At 40.1% G+C, this 23,235-nt stretch overlaps 2 protein-coding genes across 2 annotated transcripts; both read right to left on the reverse strand.

The window, feature by feature from the left end:
* Positions 1 to 8,211: 8,211 nt before the first annotated feature.
* Positions 8,212 to 15,229, reverse strand: LOC137736849 (protein VAC14 homolog). Its single transcript, XM_068476142.2, has 20 exons — positions 14,737 to 15,229; positions 14,508 to 14,621; positions 14,293 to 14,358; positions 13,602 to 13,691; positions 13,389 to 13,508; positions 13,235 to 13,263; positions 13,002 to 13,144; positions 12,811 to 12,905; positions 12,546 to 12,632; positions 12,315 to 12,422; positions 12,132 to 12,223; positions 11,871 to 11,952; positions 11,566 to 11,631; positions 10,685 to 10,800; positions 10,455 to 10,575; positions 9,927 to 10,088; positions 9,683 to 9,811; positions 9,457 to 9,525; positions 8,969 to 9,268; positions 8,212 to 8,739 (listed from the first exon to the last, which is right to left on the reverse strand). Exons 1-20 carry the CDS (start codon positions 14,824 to 14,826, stop codon positions 8,638 to 8,640), a joined length of 2,181 nt encoding a protein of 726 aa, XP_068332243.2. The 5' UTR covers positions 14,827 to 15,229; the 3' UTR covers positions 8,212 to 8,637.
* A 498-nt stretch (positions 15,230 to 15,727) lies between these two features.
* NUP155 (nucleoporin 155) lies at positions 15,728 to 23,235 on the reverse strand. Its single transcript, XM_068477540.2, has 12 exons — positions 22,849 to 23,235; positions 22,027 to 22,196; positions 21,727 to 21,853; positions 20,860 to 21,122; positions 19,058 to 20,690; positions 18,751 to 18,963; positions 18,101 to 18,345; positions 17,421 to 18,008; positions 16,875 to 17,214; positions 16,532 to 16,750; positions 16,073 to 16,401; positions 15,728 to 15,979 (listed from the first exon to the last, which is right to left on the reverse strand). Exons 1-12 carry the CDS (start codon positions 23,005 to 23,007, stop codon positions 15,862 to 15,864), a joined length of 4,404 nt encoding a protein of 1,467 aa, XP_068333641.2. The 5' UTR covers positions 23,008 to 23,235; the 3' UTR covers positions 15,728 to 15,861.

The following is a 23,235-nucleotide window of genomic DNA, read 5'->3' on the forward strand; positions in this document are numbered from 1 at the left end:
TACAAATTTAATTTAAAATATTAATCTGCACAGTTTGGTATGAAAATCCAACCGGCCGATGTAGGCCATCTCCAACCGAAGGAGGGTTAAAGGGCTTCCTTTAGCCCTATGGTCTTACAAGAAATTATATTTTAATGAACAGTACTAGGTCATATCTTATACCATCTCCAACTGAACGGGCTAAACATAGCCTTTTGACAAAAAATTATCTCCAACCGAGGGGGTCAAACATAATTTATTATTTTAATTAAATTAAACTACCATATTAAAATAAGGTTTTCGGACATATTTTGAGTATCACTTGTCGCCAAATGAATAAGCCTCCGGATTTCTTATCCTTATATAATCTCAATAATTTTTTGGATAGGATTTCAATTAACGTGTCACTAACGTGAGTAACTCTCTAGATTTCTTATCTTTATGTAATCTCAATAATTTTTCGGATAGGATTTCGAGTGACACGTGTCGCTAAAGTGAGTAACTCTCCATATTGCTTATCTCTATGTAGTCTTAATAATTTTTCGGATTGGATTTCGAGTGTCATATGTCGAGATATAATTGGTTGTGCAAATTTTAGATAGGATTCGTATCTATGTGACACTTATTATCTTCAGTTTTTAATGTTGTAGGAATGGTGTAGGTATTTATAAGAAAAAAACTTGGAATTTTTTTTAAAATTCATCCAAAAAAAAAAAAAAAATTCCAATGGTAACTTGACAGCAGCATGACGTTAGCTAGCCGCTGATAACTGGCGTCATGCTGACGCCAGGTAGCCGTTGGCATTCAAATGGGCTGAGCTGGAAGGCTGGCAAAATGTCAAGCGGAAAAATGTCAAACTTGACATTTTGGCAGGGTTGGCATCAAGCTTGACATTTTGACGTTGAAGGGCTTGTTGGAAATGGATAGCCGGCTAACCTGATTTTGGGGTTTGGGCCTGGTGGGTCCCACGAGCCTTTTGGTCTAGCTTTTAGTTGGAGATAATTTTCATATCATTTCAAGTTATTTTTAACCCTATAACCCTTTAGCTGGGTCACTTGGAGATGAACTTAACTTAGCGGGCCGGCCAGGCATCCATTGAGAAAAAGAACACGTGTATGTATATATATTTCGTTGTACGGGAAAAAGCTCTCCTGGGATTGTTGTTAGTGCAGAAGCGATTCTCGCCGCGGCAGACGGCTATCCTCACGGCGGGCAGAAAACCAGATAGAAGGGATTTGGTAATTGTTGGATCTCTCTGTTTCTCTGTTTTGATCTTTTCTTGTTCATATGTGAGTCCTAAATTCGATCTCATTGAAAACTCCATAAAGTAATAACTTTAATCTGTCCGTTCGATAATCCTTTCGTTTACATTTTTGCATTTTTCAATATTTCTAAAACTGACGTTTGACAAACTAGTTATATATATATATATATATATATATATATATATATATATATATTCTCAGAGTCGGAAGTTTGGATGGGGTTCGGAATCTCCCCCGAAAAATGAACATGGAAGTAGCTGAAGACGAAGGCGATGATGTTCCGAAAATTCCATCACTATTTACGGAGCTCCCAAATGAAATCATATGGTTTCAGATACTCCCAAAGCTACCAGCCAAGTCTCTGATGCGGTTCAAATGTGTTTCCAAGGCGTGGTTCGCTCTCACCACCCGAAACCCTTCCTTTCTCAGTGCCTACCGAAACCTGCATTCCAATCGAAACACCAGTCTCCTCCTCGATCTCAGTGTTAAGGATACAATTAGAACTAATCAATGATGTATCTGTTTAGGATTTTACTTAGCTGTTAAGCTATGATTGTTATAGTCGGTTATTAGAATCTGTAAAGCTATTTATATTGGTTGTACACACGGCTTGTCTAATTGAATAGAAATCATTTTTCCACAACAACTTCTCTCTCTAGATTCTCTCTCTCTACCTTTAGCATTTCTCTCACAGATCTATAACTTTCTACATGGTATCTTTCGCCATAGTCCATCGACTTTGATCCCTCGCTTCCCCTTTCTTGCATTTTCTTGCATTTTCTCGCCTTCCAAACACGTCTTCTACGCCCTAATTCTCTTCAATTTCTTCCTTTCTTTCTCAATTTCTCTCTATTTCCTGCAATGACGACGGCTGCGCACTCCTCTTCTCCGGCTGCTTCTTCTGGATCTCATGGCGATGTCACCAATTCGTCAGTTCAATCACTCTCGTCTATTACTGTTCAGAACATCACAGGTATGGTTGCGACGAAACTCAATCGTCACAACTATATCACCTGGCGTAGTCTCTTCCTCCCTGTTCTGAAACGATTCAAGCTTTTAGGGCTTGTTACTGGATCTGATGTGTGTCCTTCTCAAGTTCTGCTTGATTCCTCTGGATCTCGATCTCTGAATCCAGCGTATGAGGCTTGGTGTGAACGAGATCAAATCTTGATGATTTGGATTAATTATACTCTATCTGAAGATCTTCTTCCCTTGACGGTTGGCTTTGATGATTCCAAATCTCTCTGGCAATCTCTCGAGCGTCGCTTCTCTGGTGCATCTCGGACGCATGTTCACAGCTTACGCTCAAAGATTCAAACTATTCAGAAAGGTGACTCCTCGATGACGGATTATCTCAATTCTCTCAAGGAAATTTCTGACAAACTTGCAGCGGCTGGGGAACCGATTTCTGAATCAGATCTTGTTGCATATACTTTTTCTGGTCTTTCTGATGAGTATGAGTCCTTTGTTGACTCTATTGAAACCCGACTTGAACCTGTCAATTCTGATGAACTACACAGCATGCTTCTCAGCAAGGAAATTTCTCTTCAAAAACGCAAGACCAGACCATCCTCATCCTCCTCTCAACCTTTTCATGCCTATACCGCTCACCAAGGTTTCTCTGGTTCTACCAACCACAGAGGCAACCATCGTGGTCGATTTCAGAATCGGAATAAGTTTCATCAAACTCGGAATTTTGGAGGTAATCGCAACAACTATAACCCCTCAGGAGGTATTCTTGGCCCTGTTCCATCTCCTCGATCCACATTCTCTGGTTCTCAGTCTGCCAATTACAGCTCTGGAAAATCCTTTCAGTGCCAATTGTGCCTCAAATATGGCCATGAAGCTCTCAATTGTGAGAAACTCTCTCAGTTTGCTTCTCAACGATCCAATGTTGGTCCTCCATTTGGTATGACTGCTACTACTTCTCCTCCACCGAGCTATTGGCTAACTGATAGTGGTGCCTCTCACCATGTCACACCTGATCCAGCTTCTCTCAACTCTGCCATTCCATACACCGGCAGTGATCACCTGTTTGTTGGTAATGGTAAAGGTCTGTGTATTTCCCACACTGGCTCTGCTTTAATTCGAACTCAAAATGCTACCTTTAAGCTTAATGATGTGTTATTAGTTCCCAAAGCTTCACACAACTTACTGTCCGTCTACAAGTTTGTCTATGATAATTGGGCATCTCTGACCTTTGATCCATTTGGGTTCTATATTAAGGACCTAAGAACTGGGAGGATGCTCTTCTAGGGCCCCTGTGAAGGTGGTTTGTACCCTTTCTACTGGGATGCATCAAATGGCACATCTGGAGTTGCACTCTCTCCTCAGGCATTGCTCGTTCATAAAGCAGATATTCATCTGTGGCATCAGCGATTGGGACATCCATCGAGCCAAGTATTACATACTATTGTGAATAAACACCAACTACCTGTCCTTCGTTATGTACCTCAAGGTTCTATATCTCAAGGATCTGTTTGTACTGAATGTAAATTGGGGAAGGTTTCTAAGATACCTTTTTCTGTTTTGCCTTGTATATCTACTAGGCCTTTTCAATTACTGCACACTGATGTTTGGGGCCCTTCTCCCATTGCTTCATGTACTGGTTACAAATACTACCTCATTTTGGAAGATGACTATACTAAATACAGTTGGTTATATCCTATGGTTTATAAATCAGATGTGTACTCAGTTTTCACGACTTTTGTGCTCAAAGTTCAAACTTTTTTTTCTTGTCGCATACAATGCCTACAGTCAGATTCAGGGGGTGAGTACTTGAGCAGGAACTTTCAAACTTTTCTCAATGATCAAGGCATTACACATCAACTCAGTTGTCCTCATACACCTGAACAGAATGGGTGTGCTGAGAGGAAGCATCGGCATGTTGTTGAAATGGGTCGAACTCTCCTTTCTCAGAGTGGATTGGCAACCAAATTTTGGGTTGAGGCGTTTCAGACGGCTGTCTATCTTATCAATCGACTGTCTTCTCATTCTTCTTCCATTAGTCCTTGGGAACAACTTTTTCAAGCTCCTCCACGGTATCATACTCTGAAGGCTTTTGGATGTGCTTGTTATCCATGGTTGCAACCGTATTCAGCTAACAAGCTTGACGCAAAGAGCAGATTGTGTGTTTTTCTGGGCTATAGCCTTAATCATAGTGGGTACAGATGTCTTGATCCTGTTACTAATAAAGTGTATATTTCACGGCATGTTACGTTTGATGAGCAGTTGTTTCCATTCAAGCACGGCATGTTCTCTGATTTCAACCCACCACAACCTGCCTCCTCTACAACCTCTTCTCCTACCTCTGTGACTATTCCAGTTCCTGCTCCTTCCAGTACACTTCCATCTGTCACTGCTGCTCTCCCTCATTCTACACATCAGGACTCTCTCTCACCGGCTCCGTTTACTACACTATCTGCCCCGATATCTCCATCTTCCTTCCCTGCTTCTTCTCATAATTCATCGGCCTCTGTCCCTGCACCACCACCATCTCTTAATTCTCACCCAATGATTACTCGAGCTAAGGCTGGCATTCACAAACCAAAAGTCTTTACTGCCACAAAACATTCTCTTCCTGTGTCTGTTGATTCATTTGCGTGTCTGCCTCCTACTCCTACCACATTTCTGCAAGCTTCCAAAAATCCACATTGGATGGCTGCAATGAAGGATGAGTTTCACGCCTTGCAGTCCACTGGCACATGGGATTTGGTTCCTTTTCATCCCAACTTAAATTTAGTCGGCTGCAAATGGGTGTTTAAAGTCAAACATAAGCCTGATGGCTTCATTGAACGGTACAAGGCCCGTCTAGTGGCTAAAGGCTTTCATCAGCAAGAGGGCATTGATTTTTCTGAGACTTTCAGTCCTGTTGCTAAGCCCACAACTATCCGTATTCTGTTATCCATTGCTATTTCTTATGACTGGTTCATTCATCAACTTGATGTTAGTAATGCGTTCTTGCACGGTACTCTGAAGGAAGCTGTATACATGATCCAGCCACCGGGATTTGTTGATTCCACAAAACCCCGCCATGTTTGCAAACTTAACAGATCTCTCTACGGTTTAAAACAGGCTCCTCGGGCCTGGTATGAAGCATTCTACACGGCTATTCTGTCCTTGGGTTTCTCCTCTTCTTCTTCTGATACCAGCTTGTTCATCAAGAAGGATTCTTCCATCACCTTTATTTTAGTCTATGTTGATGACATTATCATTACTGGTAGTTCCCGATCTGTTTGTCAATCTATTATTGCTCAGTTACAAACTATGTTTCCTGTGAAGGATTTGGGTGATCTCCACTATTTTTTGGGCATTGAAGTACACAGATCTGCTAAAGGAATGTTTCTTCACCAATCCAAATATGCTCTTGATTTGTTGAAGAAAACATATATGATTGGTGTCAAGCCTTGCTCCACTCCTGTTGGTTCTGCAAAGTTAGATCACTCAGGCACTCTTCTCTCTGATCCCACATTTTACAGATCCACTGTTGGTGCTTTACAGTACCTAACCTGGACGAGACCTGATTTGTCATTTGCTGTCAATCAAGTATGTCAGTACATGCATTCCCCTCGTACCATTCACCTGCAAGCGGTCAAACGGATCCTTCGTTATTTGAAAGGGACTCTTGATGCTGGTTTATGGTTTACCCCAGGGTCTCAATGCCTCACTGCATGGTCTGATGCCAATTGGGCTGGCTGCCCGGTTGACAGACGATCAACAAGTGGATACTGTGTTTTCCTTGGTCCCAATTTAATTTCTTGGAGTGCAAAGAAACAGTGCACTGTTGCCCGCTCTTCTACAGAGGCTGAGTATCGGTCGCTTGCCAATACAGCTGCAGAACTCAGTTGGGTCTGTAAAATTCTGCAGGATATCTCTTTTCCTATCCTCCACACTCCTGCCATTTTCTGTGACAACCAGAGTGCAATTGCTCTAGCCTTTAACCCTGTCTTTCATGCTCGGACTAAACATGTGGAAATTGACTATCACTATATCCGCGAAAAGGTTCTTGCTGGTCAAGTCAGTGCACCATGTTGCTTCTCTTCTTCAACTCGCCGACATTTTTACTAAATCCTTGCCATCTGCTCGCTTTGCTTAGTTAACTTCCAAGCTTTCAGTTCGCTTTCCTCTCTTTAGCTTGAGGGGGTGTGTTAAGGATACAATTAGAACTAATCAATGATGTATCTGTTTAGGATTTTACTTAGCTGTTAAGCTATGATTGTTATAGTCGGTTATTAGAATCTGTAAAGCTATTTATATTGGTTGTACACACGGCTTGTCTAATTGAATAGAAATCATTTTTCCACAACAACTTCTCTCTCTAGATTTTCTCTCTCTCTCTCTACCTTTAGCATTTCTCTCACAGATCTATAACTTTCTACACTCAGGAACATTGACACGAAGCAGCAACACATTATGTCCCTCCATATCAACCAAGATGGCAGTCTCTCACCCGCCGGCGCCACCCACCTTCTAACACTTGAGCCCCAAGAGTAGAGTCTCCCCAATATGCTGTGTACCAACGGCTTGGCTTGTTTTGTCTTTATTCATGAGCACCGCATTCGCGTATTTAATCCCTGCACCCGAGAGTCTATAACCCTTCCCTCCACTTCCAATTCACCCACCAGCTACCAATCTACTTCACCGGACATCAAACCCTGGGGAGCCGAGATTGGATATGGCAGAGTCTGCGAATTTTTACAGGGTTGGTGCAAGTATTAACCTCCAGTTTTCACACTGGGTAGTGCAGAGTCATGGAGGCGCGTAGAGGTAGAGCACGATGATCTTCCATTTGATCATACTTTTTGGCGCATTGACATGAAAAGTGTGTGCCTCCATGGAGCCATACATTGGACACATGACGAAGAGAAATGTGTAGTGGTATATGACCTTGGAGAGCAAAGATTCAGAGTCATCCCATTTCCTCCAGAATTTGATGGTAACAGCCATCATTTTTGGGCAATTGTTGATGTGGGCGGATGTCTAGCGCTCACATATGACAAGGAGACGACTTCAACTTCATTTTTAGCAGGGTTAGAGTTGTGGATTTTGAAGGACTATCAAGATCAAGTACGGGTTAAGGAGGTTTTCGCCGTTACATATTCTTTGCATTCGTTTTCAACATACCCTTACAGTTGCTTATGTGCAATCCACACCGGTGAGATCTTGATAGAATCCGGAGTGCTATCCCAAGCATTTCTTCACTTTTACGATATGAAGAATCAAAGCTTCCGGGAAAGTTCAATTGTTGTGCCTGAATGGACATGTAAGAAGGATGCTTGTATTAGATGGGACGTTATTTCTTGTTATGATGAAACGATTGCCCCCGTGAAATGAGAATTCGAAAACATGGTCATCGATCGAGGATTTGATTCGATTCAGGGTGCATCGCTTCTGGTTCACGGTGCATCAGAAGGCTCTGAATTTCTGGATATTTCTCCCTTTCCCTTATATTATTTGTGTTATTGTCTTAATGGTATTTTTATTAATTTATTTATTTTCGTTTTGATCTGTTCAGGAGAAATTATTGTATGCATCCGTCTCAGACGGCTTATAAAAATTTCAGTGTGCTTGCGAAAGTTCTTGTGAAAATTTTCAAATTCGAATTTTCCAAGAACAACTTGCGAGCTATAACTCATGATTTTTAACAAATTTGCAAAAATCTATAAAATCCATAGCAAATTTGTTAAAACTGATCTTGCATGTATTTGAAGACATTATGCGCTCATTTTAAAGTATTTTTAAAATAACTGAAAGTGTTTTTGAAACCAGTTCTTAGTAAAAATTCAAGTGGATTCTAAAAAAAACACTTTAAATACTTTATACAAGAAGCACATCTATGATGTTTCTTCTGAAATCAATTTTTCTAAAAGTAGTTTCATTCATTTTAAAAACACTTTCAAATCAGCCCTACGAATGATTTGAAAACACTTTCAAATTAGCAGTACATAAATGAGAGAACACAAGTGGATCGATCAATTAAAATACTACACATTAAACTTTCTTTTTCTTTTTTCCATTTTTCAGGATCAAAGGTGTACATGAAGATGAAGGACTTACTCTTGTAAGATTGCTGTAACAGGCAGTATTAAGAAAACAAACTGCGTCTTCTAAATCAAAATATCTCCCTCCTCCTCCTACCCCCACGTGGTTTTCGATAAAAAATAACACAACCACGTAGGGCACAAGTCCGAAAGAATAGCTCGAGCTTACAACCGAGCTCGACTCAATTTAAACCCAATTTTTACCATCCCGACCTCCACGAGTTTTTAACAACAAACTACTACGATATACAACTTTACAAACTATACCAGATCCCGTCATCCACGACTCCCATGCTTCCTCCTCCCTGAGATGAGTACATATTAGCCTCGGCCAGTGTCCTGATGCAGCAACGTTATAATTGTAACTGGCCCGGGGCCCTCCGAGATCTGGAAGGCGCCCTGATCACGTCTAATGAAGATCGGCTATGGCTTTGTTCTTCTGGTCTCTGCACATCCTGCATATACAACAAGGCAGCAATGTAATTCCAACTAAACCCTATATAACGATAACAAGTAATAATCTAAAACGAACAGTGACAGTGGACTGTCAAAAATGTTTGCAACAGGCCCATGACGAATCCTGCCTGCCAATACTGCCCCAAAATAAACATTTGCCAACAACACTCGTTGAAATGCTACTTATCTCAACAGAAATATTCCCCAGATGGAAGAAACTCAACAAACCTTCGGTGTTGAAGAAGCTGTGGAAGTTCTTTGTGATTGTGCCTGCACCTTTGCATGTTGACGATGTTGCTGCTGCATTTGCTCAAACTGCCGTAGTCCTAAAGTAAAGTTAATTCCATTATGAGAACTCTTACTGTCCTGGTTTATGTCACCGTCTTCAGTGATCTGCGAACCACTTGGCATGTGATGTAGAATCTGATGGGGATTCCCTGAAGAAGTTTGTCTGAGTTGCTCACTGTCGAATGAGTATGAAGGTACAGTTTTTAAACGCGTCCTCAGAATTTTAAAGGCGGCACTTTGCTGCAATCAAGCATGTAACGAAACTTAAACACACAAAATTACCAATAAAAAAAAACAAAAACTCTCGCAAAGAACACATTGAAGGAGTTTCCAAAAACTCAGATAGGTATTGATCTCAATGATTTATGCACGCAATATCACAGCAAAATTCATCCTCAAATAGTATAAAAAGAGCATTTAGTTTATACCTGAGGAAGCAACATCAGAAGACCATATAATGCTTTTAACAACCATATATGTCTTCCAGGTTCAAGAAGCTGCAAGAATCAAAATACAATCTCAGGCACTCAAACTAATTTGCCAGTTTGAGAAAGCAATGCAGTAAACACAAAATGACAGTTTAGGGGAAAACATGATAAGGATGCTATGGTACAACTCCATTACTAAAAGGAGAAATACATTTCAATACAGCACCTGTAATCTAAGATACGCAAAGATTGGAGTTTCTAGTAACCGAATCAATTTATCCAGCTGGACCAAAAACTTGACATTAATATCTTCTTCCACCAGAGACTGAATCACGGTACTTGCATGCTGATATGTCTGTCATGAAAAAGCATACACAACATGTTCAAGAAAAGAAAACGAATGCTCACACACAAACACAGATTTTTAAGTGAAAGGGACGACCATGGGTGACAAAGCTCTAGAACCTCACCTGAGCTAATAAGCAGAGGCTTATAATTGCCATGGGTGAATGGCACCATGAAGCATATAAGGAAACAAATAAGTCTTTCCCAGAAGGATTCACAAGTGACCTTTTCAAAAGATCTCGAAGCTCAGCCAACTCAGAGGATGTAAGTAAAATAAAGTTCAAAGCCTGAACAAGGAAAAGGAACACAGGGATAAAAAAGATTAGGCTAGACAGAACACAGAAGAACTCTTGAATAAAGAACACAAGCATACAATCAAATTGGTATTTTGAAAGGGTGACGTTATTGGCACTCCATAAAACTCCTTGTGCACTCCTCACAAGTGTATTTTTCGTTCTAAATATAGAAGTTTGGCGTGCACGAGGTTTTGGGGTGCCAATAACAGCACCCTTTTTAAACGCCTCAGGTTCTGATAAAACGTTTTAATTCTGGGCACTAGAATGTACGAGCTCATTTATCATGCCCCATGCGACTGTTGATTCATTTGTGTCACTTATGCACGCATTACTTTATGTAGTGTGATAAATAACAACCTGAACCATAACAGATGCAAAATCCAGGTCTGACTCTCCATCTAGTATAGTAGACAGTTCTCGGTAGACCCTTTCAGCATCTAAAAGCACACAAAGTCGGCGAATAATCAACGCACCACGTCTTGGGGAAAGAAAACAAAATAAAGACCATAGTTAAAACAAGAAACATATTATCACAGATTTAAAATTAGCACAAGGAGGGAGGGGGGGATAGGGAGGAAGAGACTCACTTCTCTAGAAGAGAGTTGTCCACATGAAAATTATGCACAAGGAACACAACAAGCTGGTGAAAGTGTTGTGGATCTTTTGCTATGCATGCATGAACTTCTAGGACCAAGAGAACCACCTGGACATAATCCAGACTTGCAACATTAGATACACTCATAAATGCCGTTCAACATGTAGAGTCAGTTAGCTTTTTCATTATGCATGTTTCTGGACACCATAAAGCAATAAATAAGCTGCATTCTGGCATACTAAATAAAATATCACATGATAACTCAATAACATCTTATTACAAAGTTGAAAATGCCTCTGGAAAAGTACATAACTAAGAACAAAAAGTGTATGCACATAAGTCAGCAGATGATCCTGGCAAATCACAGAGAGTTATAATAGACGATAGTAGCAATATTAGTGCACCACAACCTTAGGAGCCATTTGATAACCATTTCGCTTTCAGTTTTTGGTTTTCAGTTTTCAGTTTTCTGAAAACTGAAATCTTGTTTGGTAACTACTTTCAGTTTTCCAAAAGGTGAAAACTCAAGGCCAAATTTTGAAAACTAGAGAAAGCAGTTTACAGTTTTGGTTTTCAGTTTTCAGTTTTCATTTTTCATTTTTTTTGAAAACTGAAAGTAGTTACCAAACAAGATTTCAGTTTTCAAAAAATTGAAAACTGAAAATGAAATGTTATTAAACGGCCCCTTAATTAATAGTCAACAACAGATCCATATGACTTAAATGTGGAACACAATAAGTGCAAAAATACAGATACCACATAAACAGTGCGAGTCGACAATAACACCATAAATGAAAATGACAACTAAAGAAAGATTAGAAAATACAACTTGAAACAATATGAGAAAAATATCCATCAGAATAAAAGGATTACCTGATCAGAAGCATCTGAGAGTGCTTCCAAAAGGGTGTCAAATATGTCGTTCAGAAAACTTAGAACCTGTTCGAAGTAAATTTTAAAATCAAATCTGTGTAACAAAAAAATACAGGCCCAGACAAACAGTAACCCATGATATGACAAATAAACACTGCCCACACTAACTAAAATCAGAATTTAGAGAAATTGCCTAACACTATTAACCCAGCTGTGGTACCTCCTCCCCTGATTAAACATTACGGGAAGACTAGGTAAGAAACAATCAACTAGAAGTACACAGAACTCAAGAAGTGCCAAATTACCTCAGCACGATGTCTGTTTAAAAGGTTTGAAATCCAGTGCAGTGCTTCGATTCTAGTAGCCTCCCATTCACTAGATAATTGCCTGATCACAAAATATTCTCAAATCAAAACAAAAAACTAAAGCATAATAAATGCTTTATCATAACAATAGAAAACACAACTTCAGAATGGACAGTAGCTCCACAACAAACAGAATCCCTATGTACACCCATAAAATAAAAAGGGTAAATTCTAATAGGGTTTTGGTTAGAAAAACTACACCTCCTTGCAATAGAGAGGATTGCTCCAACGTCAAATCCTTCAGCTGGATCAGCCTTAATGGCACGAAGCTCCTCATTGGTTTCACGAGCAACCTTTAGTTGAGAGGGGAAAAAGGAGTTCAGTGGAAGAAACCCATGGAGGCAGTGAAACCTGGTATATATAGGAAGAGGACAGTCAACCTACCACTCTAATTTTCTCTTCTTTATCAGATATGCAGGGTAGAATTGCTCCCAGAATATCAGCATAATAGGGAACAAGCTGGTCCCCACCAAGTTTTACAAATTCATTTATCTGCACAGCAGAGAAGCACATGCGTAAGACTATTCAATATAATACAGGTCAAACAAACTAATAAGAATACCAGAGGATAATGATACCAATGAGTAAACACTACTCTAGTTTACTCTTACTTACCCATGTGATAGCTGTTAACCGAGTAAATTCATCCGGCGAAGCAGCTCTCTGTACCAGTATTTCAGCCATGCGACCATAATCTACAGACTTCAAGAGTAGCACTGCTCGAGTCAGAAAATTAAAATGAACAAGATATATACTCTCAGAAACAGGGAGAAAACTGGCCGTATGGAAAAGACTGGCACAGGTTCTCCAAAAGTAACTAGGGAAACACATAATATAAACATCATTGCAGGATTAGTTCATCAACAGTTAGAAGCCTTACTGGGGAGTTCTTGATCTCCTGGAGAAACTCTGAAAGTGCTGAATCAGCTTGTTGTCTAATCTCATGGCTTGAATCACTTAACATATTGAACAAGCCTGAGATTTATTAGCAAACTGTGAGTTCATATGCAATTACCAGAAATGATGAGTAAGACGAGAAGCACGTCAATCTTTCATAGTATAAACAATTACCATCAAGAAAATCAGGAAGAAATCCCAGCATGTCAATATCTGGAACACTGTCTAGGACAGTGATCCATCCAACCAAAAACTGACGGACATAGGGATTCAGGACATTCATACGCTCCCTCAACAGTGGAATAAATTCTTCAATGCTGTGGTAGGGAAAGAACCAAAAAAAAGGTACATTGTAAGTGTTGTACAAATGTTTTGAGAGACAAATCCAGATCAAGAATATTACACACCTGAATTGATCACTTTCAGTAACAATATCCTGCTTCCAAATTAAAAAAATTGAAGTTTATATAACAGAAATAAATGCCTAATTGGAAGACAAACAATTGAGAAAATCCGATGCATGAGGGATAGCCACAAGCCAATATTTTGAAGTTTATATACCTTTACAAGCCGATCTAAAAGATGAGCAGCACTTTGTACATTAGCATCGGAATCCGCTGAAAGCTTACACAAGGCATCAAATATCTGATTAAAGAATATGATGAAATCTCCTCTTACAACCTGCCAACCAGTAAAAATTAAATTAAATTAAATCTAGGCCAGGTGAGAAAAACAGAATAATAACTTAAAAATTCAGCCACCTAATCTGCTCACCTTTGCAATGTTATATAGAGCTTCACAAGCATAATAACGAACTCTGCTATCATGGTCCGAAAAGGAATTAAGCACAGGAGGCACAATTTGCTGGCAGGGTGAATCAGAAGCAAAAGAAATATTCAATACCATTAAAGAAGAATTTGGCATTTAAATCAAGTCAGAAATGCATATATTAGCTATGAAACTCAATACTTTTCAGAAAGAGAAGATCCAAAATTTGGCATGATGCTATCACTACTCATTTCAGGCTTACATATATATACTCCATATTCAGCTGGCATTCAACTCAATTACGGGATGCATACTAAGAACTTTCGAGAGGCTTACAAGTTTACAATTAACACATATTTCTACATGAATCTTTGGTAATTCACTTAGGTTCATCAAGCTAAGTCTAGATATCCTCATCTTAGTTTGATTGCATCTTCCACACTACAACAACATTATGGTGGGTAAACGATCAGTGATTTAGTCATCTAGAGTGGGAGCTCAGCACACTGAGCCCATATTAATTGCTAATTTTAATTAGCAAAACTAAGCATCCTATTTGTAGCCCTTGCTATACACTACCTTCGGAAGCTTAATTACACACGTAACTACCAAAATTTAAACCATCCATGCCACATATATCGAAGGTCCATACCATTTTTTCTTAAAAAAAATTGATCAATTGTACCCATTGCCTTACCTCAAGATGCTGAGCCGCTTCACTGGTCAACCCAACTGTTGCAGCAGCTAATCCTATCAATCCTCCCTATACAAAATTCAACAATTATATTCAAATTTTCTGCATTTGAAACTTTAACAACATGGAAAAGAAGAAGCACGCAAATTGTAACTTCAAATTAGTCTAATGACTTACACAACAACCAACTCACAAATTAACATTAATAACACCAATACCTTCCGGTGGTTGGCTTGCGGCGAGTAAGTGAATTCCGTAGTGAGCAAATTGATCGCCGCCGTAATCTTATCATGCTCCCCAGCCGTCGTGAGCTGCTTCACTATTCCCTCAACCTGCACATAAACGCCAGCACATAACCATACAATAAAATCGTACAATATGATTTCAAGATCTAATTGCAACAACTCGGTACCCTAGCAACAGAATCAATCGACGCAAGAAAGAGACCTCAAGAGCGGCATTCTTGCGCTTCTCATAGAGCTTGTCCGCGAGGTTGCGGAGGACGCCCGCGGGAATCACTGAAAGACCGTCGGCCATGTCAAACCCTAGGAATTACAAATTTTTCAAAAGAAACGAATTCACCGATGGAAGGACACAGAATTCGGGCGTCAAATTCGTTTCCGGATCTTCTCCTGCTCGAATCTGAACATTTCTCTAGGGTTTTCGCCGGAATCGAAGACTTCGGGAATCCGAAAACTCCAATGGAAAATCAGATCTGCAGAAATTTGGGAACGAATGGGAAACGGAAGAAAACTGCAAAGCAAAATTTCTACGGAAGTTTTTGCTTTCCTTTTCGTTTTTCTTTTTCACTTCTAATTTCTAATTCTTTTTTTTTTCCTTTAATTTTTTCTTTATTTGGTTTCTGGCTGCTTGTCTGTGCTTTCTACTCTCAGTCGTGGCAGTCCTCTCTCTCTCTCTGTATTTGACTATTGGGGCGATCACGGAAGGGGCTAACAGTAACAGAGGTTGGAAGTCTGGCTGTTGGTCGAAAAGACGGATGTACCCTCGTTTTTTTTATGGTGATGGATGATGGATGATCGGCTGTGAGTTGTAATTTTCAACGCGAATCTCATCTATTTCGTCACAATGTTAGGTAAATATACACTAAATTCTTAACGCTAATTTTAAATCGGCTAATATCATTCAAAAAATTACTAGATTTACTAAATTTACGTGCATCAAATAATTGTCACCAATCAAATTTTTACCTTAATTCAAATTGGAATTTGTTTAATAATTATTTAGAGTACAAAATTAGTGCACAAATTTGTTGTAAGGCCCGATATCCCAAAGTGCAACGTGAAAAAAAACGCTATATAATTCGCCTTTATTTTTTCAAAAATGATGCTTTCTTTTTAAATAAAAAAATACAGAAACTATATTGTCATTCCCTGTTCATCGTTGCATCAAATTGCATAAAAATAAAAATAAAATTGCATTTATTTGGCTGAAACAAGACGACTTTCGATACCGATTTTGCAGAAAATTACATGACACCTCGAATGCTTGAAGTTACAACATAATTATTTTTAAATGTAACAAGTAACAAGAAAAATCTCGTACACTGAACAATCAAAACCGATCAAAAGAAAAGGGACTCGTCAGCGATTCTTCAAGTTCTCGAAAGCCATGGTAAACAGCTTCAGTCTGGCTTTGTGGAAGGGCCAACCTTCGTACCTCGGTCATATACCTGAAATTCCAGTACAACAGGAACAAAAGAGCTTAATCTCGGAATATAATCGTAGATTGAAACTCTTAAGGATGTTTAGAGAAGAAAGCTCACCTGTTTGCTGCACTCGAGATCTTATCTCGAACCCCTTGGTTGAGGACTGCCGTTTGCTCCATCGAGAAAGTTCCACCTAAAATTAACGAAGCTCCAGTAGCACTAGTACCCATTCTCTGTGCAAACACAGACATTGCCCACTCTCGAAGTACTACTAGCACTGATCGGAGAAGGCGTAACCTAAGGTTTGGTGATGGCAAAATAGCACCACTTGTCAACAACTGGTCATAAGTGTTCAATACAGGCTCGGTTGCACCCTTGCATGCAGCAAGAAGAGCCCTTGCCACATCTTCATCTCCAACCGATTCAACCCCTGATTCCAGTCGATCCTACAAATAGATATGAAACAAAATAAAATGAAAAATCAGGCAACTCTTTAATTTTTAAGTAATCAACTTTTGTATGTGCGCGCGCGCGCACATTTATGAGTTAGAGTTTGTGCACATCTCTCCAACGTACCATTGCAGCTTTCTCGAGGTGGAGACACAATGTGTCTAAGGGTAAACCAGCTCCATCTCCAGGATAAATGTGAGAACCAACTCTCTTCAATACTGCACAAGCTTCAGCAATGCCACCCCTTGAAAGAGCTTGATCAATCAATCTAGCCCACGTCTCTCGTACGATGCTGCTATCAGCATCACCAGAATAGTATGCAAAGTATAGCATCTCTAGACATATCTGTGTGCACGAGAGGAAAAACAAAGATTCAGTTACAAATGAAAACGAGAATTCCCCAACCCATTAAGCAGTAAGGAGCAATTCGAAATAACAGAGTGATTGACGAGCAGAAGAAACCAAGTACCTCCCAAAGTTCAAATGGAAGAGCATATTCATTGTAGAGCTGAGTTATATTCTTTAAATCTAATGATAGCTCCTTGGCCTTTTCTCGTGCAATAATTGCAAGATTGGCATCACCAGAAGTTCCACTTTGGACAGGCTCCGATGCTTCAGGCAAACCTTCTATCCTGGAAGCAAAAGCCTCAAGTTCCTCCTTGATCTTTATCTGAAAACGAAGGACAGAAAGCTTTCCTTCCAGCAAATCTAACAACCCATCATCATAAGCGCCTCGAGCAGAACCTACCATGCCATCATTGTTACTTGCATTTTTTGCCTGCAGGACTGCATTACTCAGGTAATGATACCTGGAGTTGACAAAAATCATTACTTAGGACGGCTTGCACTAAAAACACCCACACAAACACAAAGAGATACCCAAAGAAAAACCTCACAAACTATTTAGCTATAATTTTTAGTAATATAAAACCCTGGTACAGTGTTTGGAAAGGCACCACAACAACTCGAGTCTCCAGAGAGAACTAAAGAAGACTGAAGGGACAAATATGCTTACCTTTGATCTAGAGTAGGAACATCCACCGTGTCATTTGAGCGCCTCTCTGCCAGTCTTAGTAATACACGAGCTGCAAGCAGATGCTGCCTCTTTGAGACATAATACCGTGCCAACAGTTCAGAATATTTGGCTTGATTGGATGGTATGCTTGTTCCTGAGTGACCAATTGGAGAACCGGATGGTGTTTCCCCAGAAACAGCACTTTCTAGAAACGGCACCAAATCAGGACCTCCATACTCCAACAATGCATCTTCAAGGCCCAAATCAATCATAGCACGGTACAAATACTCGTGAAATAATCGGTCAGGAGACTGAATGCCCAGCTGAACAATCTGGGAAATATATTTGTTCCGAGAGACCTGATCAAGGACAGATCGTGCAGCAGGCCTCAAAGGAGAACCAAACTCCCTCTGAGAAGGCTCGCCTTTCAGAGAACGCAATGCACTGATGACAATCTCATAGCACTGTTCACGTTGAGCAAGCACATGCTCTCTAATTGCTGCATCAATGTGGTCATTAAAAGCATCACCTGCGGGATCAAGAGCCTGTGCCTTTTGTAAAGGCAAGCGAACCACTGCTTCATAAAACCTGCAACATAAGCAATTTTATGTCTAAAACATAACGGCCTAAGTACAGACAACCAAACAAAACAGCACTGGGCTTTGTCCCAAGAAATTGACCTCAAATCCTCAAACCGTTTGCAAACAGTTCGTAAGTCAGCAGATTCTGGAACTTTACTTAAGAAATTGAAGGCTTCTCTAGCGAGACTCTCCTTGTCGGGATCTGGAGCTATAGCAGCTCTCTCAAGACACTCCACAGCTAGAAAAAACTTGTAATCAGACTCCTTATAATAGCTTGGACAGCCATCCCGTAATCTCCCACTAATATCATCTACTGCCCCCCTGCCATCAGGACCAGTATAATACTGGAGCAATGAATAACAAGAAAATATCAGAATGAAGAGTTGCAAAAGATAAATAAATAAATAAACCTGATAAACAATAGAGGGAACAACAACAACAACAACAACAAAGCCTTTTCCCACTAAGTAGGGTTGGCCGTATGAATCGTAGAAAGCCATTGCGCTCGGTTCTGTGCCACGTCTTCCGTTAGATCCAAATACTCTAAGTCTTTTCTTAAGAGTCTCTTCCGAATTCTTCCTAGGTCTCCCTCTATCCCTTCGGCCCTAGACCTCTGTCCCATAATTGCATCTTCTAACCGGAGCGTCAATAGCAAGGTGATCACCTTCCTCCGAACAAACAATAGAGGGAAAGAAAAGGAAATTTTGCTAAAGTGAGATTCCTCAATGTTAAATCTAAAATTGCACTACCTCCATAAGAGCAGATATAAGCCTTGTAGCAAGGTGGTCACCTTCCTCCGAACAAACTAACTGATGAAATGTCATTACAACTAATTTCTGTTGTACGGTAGCATCAAGCCCCTGAACCAGCCGTGTGACATGGTGCTGTGAAAGAAGCTGGAGCAGAAACAGGGCTTCACTGGATCTAAGAAGTAATTGCCTGATGCATTCCATCGCCCTAACCTGCAGGATAAAAGATAAACAAAAATTAGGAAAAGGGAAGGAAAAGTATTGTATAAACAAACACCTTGGTGCGTTTAAGATATACAAAAACTACCTCCATTGCTGCTAGTTCAGCGGGACTATATGGTAATCTCTGCCTTTTATTAGACATACCACCATCACTAGACTCAGTGTTCCTTGAGTAAGCACCAAATAAATTCCTCACTGTACCATGGTCACCACCACCTAATTCTGAACCGGCTCCATAAAGTATAGAACCAGTCAGATCTCCTAAACCAGCAACACAGCCATAAAGTCCCCTCCTTTGGTTCCTTCTGGACCTCAACAAACTCTCTAGCGAACGAATCTTGTTTTCAAGGACTTGCATAGCCTCAAGAGAGAGTCTGCATACGACTAACCCATTTTCTGACATAGAATCACCTTTTATAACCATGACTGGAAGTTCCCACAAAGGAAATAGCAACCTTGCAGCACACAAACAGAGCCCTTCATGTGCACCTGAAAACACAGGCTCAGCCTCCTGAACAACTTGCCCCATGCTGAATCCCCCAGCAGCGGTTCTAGTATTAGATAATGCACTGCTACCCTCAAGTTGTGGCATTCCAACTAATCTTGGGTCTTCAAAAGCTTCAGCCGCCTTCTGTGCAACAACATTGCTTATAAGAGTTTCTGAATGTACTATCCTAGCTGCAAGCATTAGACACATTGCAGCAGCCTCACCGGCTCCAAAACGAGTGAAGAATTCTTCTAAGATTGACCTGGGGGTGTTGGCCTCAAACAACCTCCTCAGAATGTCCACAGGCCTATTGATAACTATTTCCATCATTCCCATAGTACTGAAAACAACAACGCGCCTTCTTGGCAATATATGTTGGATTGACAGGTCACCTCTGGCCCAAAGCTTTCCAGATACCTTTTCACAGGACTCATCCAAGCCCTCATATCCACCATATTCAATTTCTGAATATAGAGACAGTACAGTTGTTGCAGTATCAGGCAAGGGGAAAACATCTGCTACAAAAAGCATTCGACCTTCAACTGGTAAAGAAGATACAGATTCCCGCAGTGCCCGAGAACTCCTGGAACTTATCCCTGAAGTACTTAACCCAGTTGATTGTGCTGTTGAATCACGGCTCACAATAAGAAGAGAAGTCGTGGTTGCTGGAGATGAATCAGAAAGGACAAGAGTTCCAGCAGAATAATGTCCTGCCTCAACCTTTAGGGAGAGATCATCATTCTGAGACCTACCCGCAAGAGACACGCTTCCAAAGGCAAGTCCACCACTGACCCCTAGTGGAGGAGAAGGCCTTGTTGTCACAACTTTTAAACAGGTAGGTTTATGATGGTTTGTATTGAACCCACCTAGATTTCCACTAGAAGGAGAAGTGGTAAGATACATCCTTCTGCCATCTGACAAAATAGCAACAAGGTGTAGAGACTTGGATTCCAGTGTAGACAATGGTGATATGCAGACTATTGATGACTTTGGCAATCGATTTGGACCTCTAGGTCCAGTTGATTGTCTACCCCCATAATGATCCCTCTGGTTTATCAGATTCCTTTCTTCTGCCACTTTCTTCAATGGCCCATCAGCATTTTGCCCCACAATATACACCTGAAGTTTCATTTCTTCAGTCCGTGCATACAGGATATGCCTTTCATTATCAAAAACCATTTCGACAATGGGGTCAACAGCTCCAAACTTAAAAACATTAGGTACTACCCATCTGAAAACAAACGAAACAAAACATGTCATGTTCATATGTTATCTTTGAAAAGAATATCCAACTTCAAACTTTTAGGTGGAAATTGGAAAACCCACCAATTGGAAAAACCAACAGAATAATTACAACTTTGAAGAGAGCAAAGAAGGAAAAAATAGATAGTCCAACCAACCTTGAAATAACACTTCCTATACCAGCAGTCAGACAAACTTTCCGACAACGCTTTTGCCAGCCTGATCCAGTTGTATAATGTAGCTCATAAATGTGGCCATCACGCCCAGCAAGGAAAATACGACCCTTGTCAGTACACGTGATACATGTCATTGTGATTCCATCAGATGGTACTGTATACTCTGGCAATGGCTGTAGTGAGACCTCTGCATAAGGATCTGTGCCACCAGCCCCTCCAGAGCAACATACTCCTACAAGATTTAACTGATAAAAGACAGAGACCATTAAGAAAAACTACAAACTTCAACTAGAAATTGTTAAAAGTTCTATGCTGCAAACAAATTAAAAGAAACCCTTATGGCAAGTATCAAAAAGAAGATACAGCTTAAACAAAAGTCAACAAAGTCAAATACAGAAAAATAAAAAAAATTGCACCTAATTATGACTGAATATTCAATTCTCAAGTTAAATATCTTCTAAACAGAAAGGTAGACCAATACTGGAGGCTTCTGCCAAGCCATACCCCTGTCTCCAGATAGTTTTTTCCAAGACTCGAACTGCGGGCACCAACTTGCTTAGGGAAGACTCTATCCTTAGTTTAGATAAAATAAGTGTCTTAATCCAACTTATAAAAATATCCAAGTATGATTAAGAGCAATGTATACCCACTGGTCACAACTTTAAGCAGTCATCACTAACTTCACAGGAAAAAGTTAAAAAATAAAAAATAATTCTAAAGCAGCAATTAATCTTAACACCACAATCTATGAGGGATCAACCAGGCAATGCCTGGAAATTTAGTTTTCAGTTGTCGGAATTGTACCTATGGGGATATAGACGTAAACAAAGGAGATAATAACCAACATACCTCAACAGGGGTTGCCAAAATCAAAAGATACTGAATAGCTTCAATGAAAACACCAGGTTTAGATTTAGCAAGGCCAACAGCACAAATAGCTTGATCCTCCCCGCTATATTCTGGACATTGTCCATCCCTGATAAATAGAGAATGTCAGAGGGATTTAATCGAAAGCGTGGAGATGAAATCCATGGACCAGTGGTCAAAAAGCTACAAGTATGGTACTAGTTATGATATCCGCAACTTGAAATTATTTATTTTCATAGGTTTTCTAGTGGTAGTATTATCATCTTATGACTATATACTCACCACTTGTCAAAACGCCAGAGAAACAAGGAGTTATCTACTGATGCCCATGCCCTACGAATCTCGGGAAAAATCCCACATAATGAATTTCCTTCCCCACCAGCTGCATTGTATCTTTCAATAAGTACGAGAGGCAACTCCCAAGTATCCACCACCTCAACCAAAGGTGGCCACTGCAATGGAATAAGCATCATTGTAAAGCTTTAGAGAACAGAACTGAATTCGAGTCATACAATCTAAACAAAAATATGATACCACTGTAATATCAGATTGTTAAACAATAACATGAAATATGGCACTACTTATGAGCAGAAAACAAGTGTAAATAACACATCAAAAATGAATTTTATCATAATTAATTTATTAGAATGTTGAGATCAAGTAATTTAGAAAGAATGATACCCATTGACTGTCAGAAGATTGCCAATTAAAATGGCACACATGATAAATACCATACGTGCTACGCAACTCTCACATTGCCTAATTAATACATTTGGTGATCCACCAGTGCGGTAGTGCCGAAAAACCAAGGAAATACAACAAATTCATGAAGTCCTATCATTTACCCAGTACATCGGTAAATGCTGATACTTCAGTTCAAGAACAATGATCCAGTTCAAGGTTATACTAACAATGAGTGGAATGCAATTATACTTGTGAATATATACTTCTCATAGACCAAATGCAGCTATACGAATAACAAAGCCGGAAATCTTACAAGAGAAACAATGAGCCTAAAACTAACACATTGCAATCTGAGCCCTAAATATCAAACCTTTACAACAAAAATCAAAGCTTTTAATTCGCTTAAATTACGGAAATTACCTCTCTGGGATGAGTAGAATAGGGGTGACTAACGTATCGGGAAGCTTCTAGGGCTTCTTCAAGATCGAGCTGCGACGCGACTTCACGGCCAATGCGGTCGCCGACGACGATACCCGCATGGGTGACATCGCGCATAACGACTTCGTCCTCCCAGGACATGGCGTTCAAAACCCTAGAACTTCGAACGGGCTAAATTGCAACCCTTCGGGGGTGTAAAACTGCAACCTTTAGTCGGTTTTCCCTCCCTTTCTCGGGAACCAAACAGGGAAAGTCTTGGATTGGAGAGCAAATTTTCACACGGCTACGACTGAGAGAGTAGGGGAGTGGGGGAGATTCGAAAATTAGGGTTTTGGGGAGGGTTTGTTTGTGGCGGGCAAATTAAAAGGT

The sequence above is a fragment of the Pyrus communis genome, chromosome 13 (assembly GCF_041283825.1).
Source record: "Pyrus communis isolate YQ-2024b chromosome 13, ASM4128382v1, whole genome shotgun sequence".
In the NCBI taxonomy this organism is placed as follows: Eukaryota; Viridiplantae; Streptophyta; class Magnoliopsida; order Rosales; family Rosaceae; genus Pyrus; species Pyrus communis.

What these genes read in the sequence shown, in the direction of transcription:
- LOC137736849 (XM_068476142.2), bottom strand. Translation starts at nt 14,826, where the DNA reads ATGGCCGACGGTCTTTCAGTGATTCCCGCGGGCGTCCTCCGCAACCTC. An exon ending in TTGCGTATCTTAGATTACAG is followed by an intron (nt 9,526 to 9,682) that starts GTGCTGTATTGA and finishes TGATTCTTGCAG; the next exon opens with CTTCTTGAACCTGGAAGACA. An exon ending in TTCTGATGTTGCTTCCTCAG is followed by an intron (nt 9,269 to 9,456) that starts GTATAAACTAAA and finishes GCTTGATTGCAG; the next exon opens with CAAAGTGCCGCCTTTAAAAT.
- NUP155 (XM_068477540.2), bottom strand. Translation starts at nt 23,007, where the DNA reads ATGTCCTGGGAGGACGAAGTCGTTATGCGCGATGTCACCCATGCGGGT. An exon ending in ATAGGAAGTGTTATTTCAAG is followed by an intron (nt 20,691 to 20,859) that starts GTTGGTTGGACT and finishes GTTTGTTTTCAG; the next exon opens with ATGGGTAGTACCTAATGTTT. An exon ending in ACCTCGAGAAAGCTGCAATG is followed by an intron (nt 16,402 to 16,531) that starts GTACGTTGGAGA and finishes ATCTATTTGTAG; the next exon opens with GATCGACTGGAATCAGGGGT.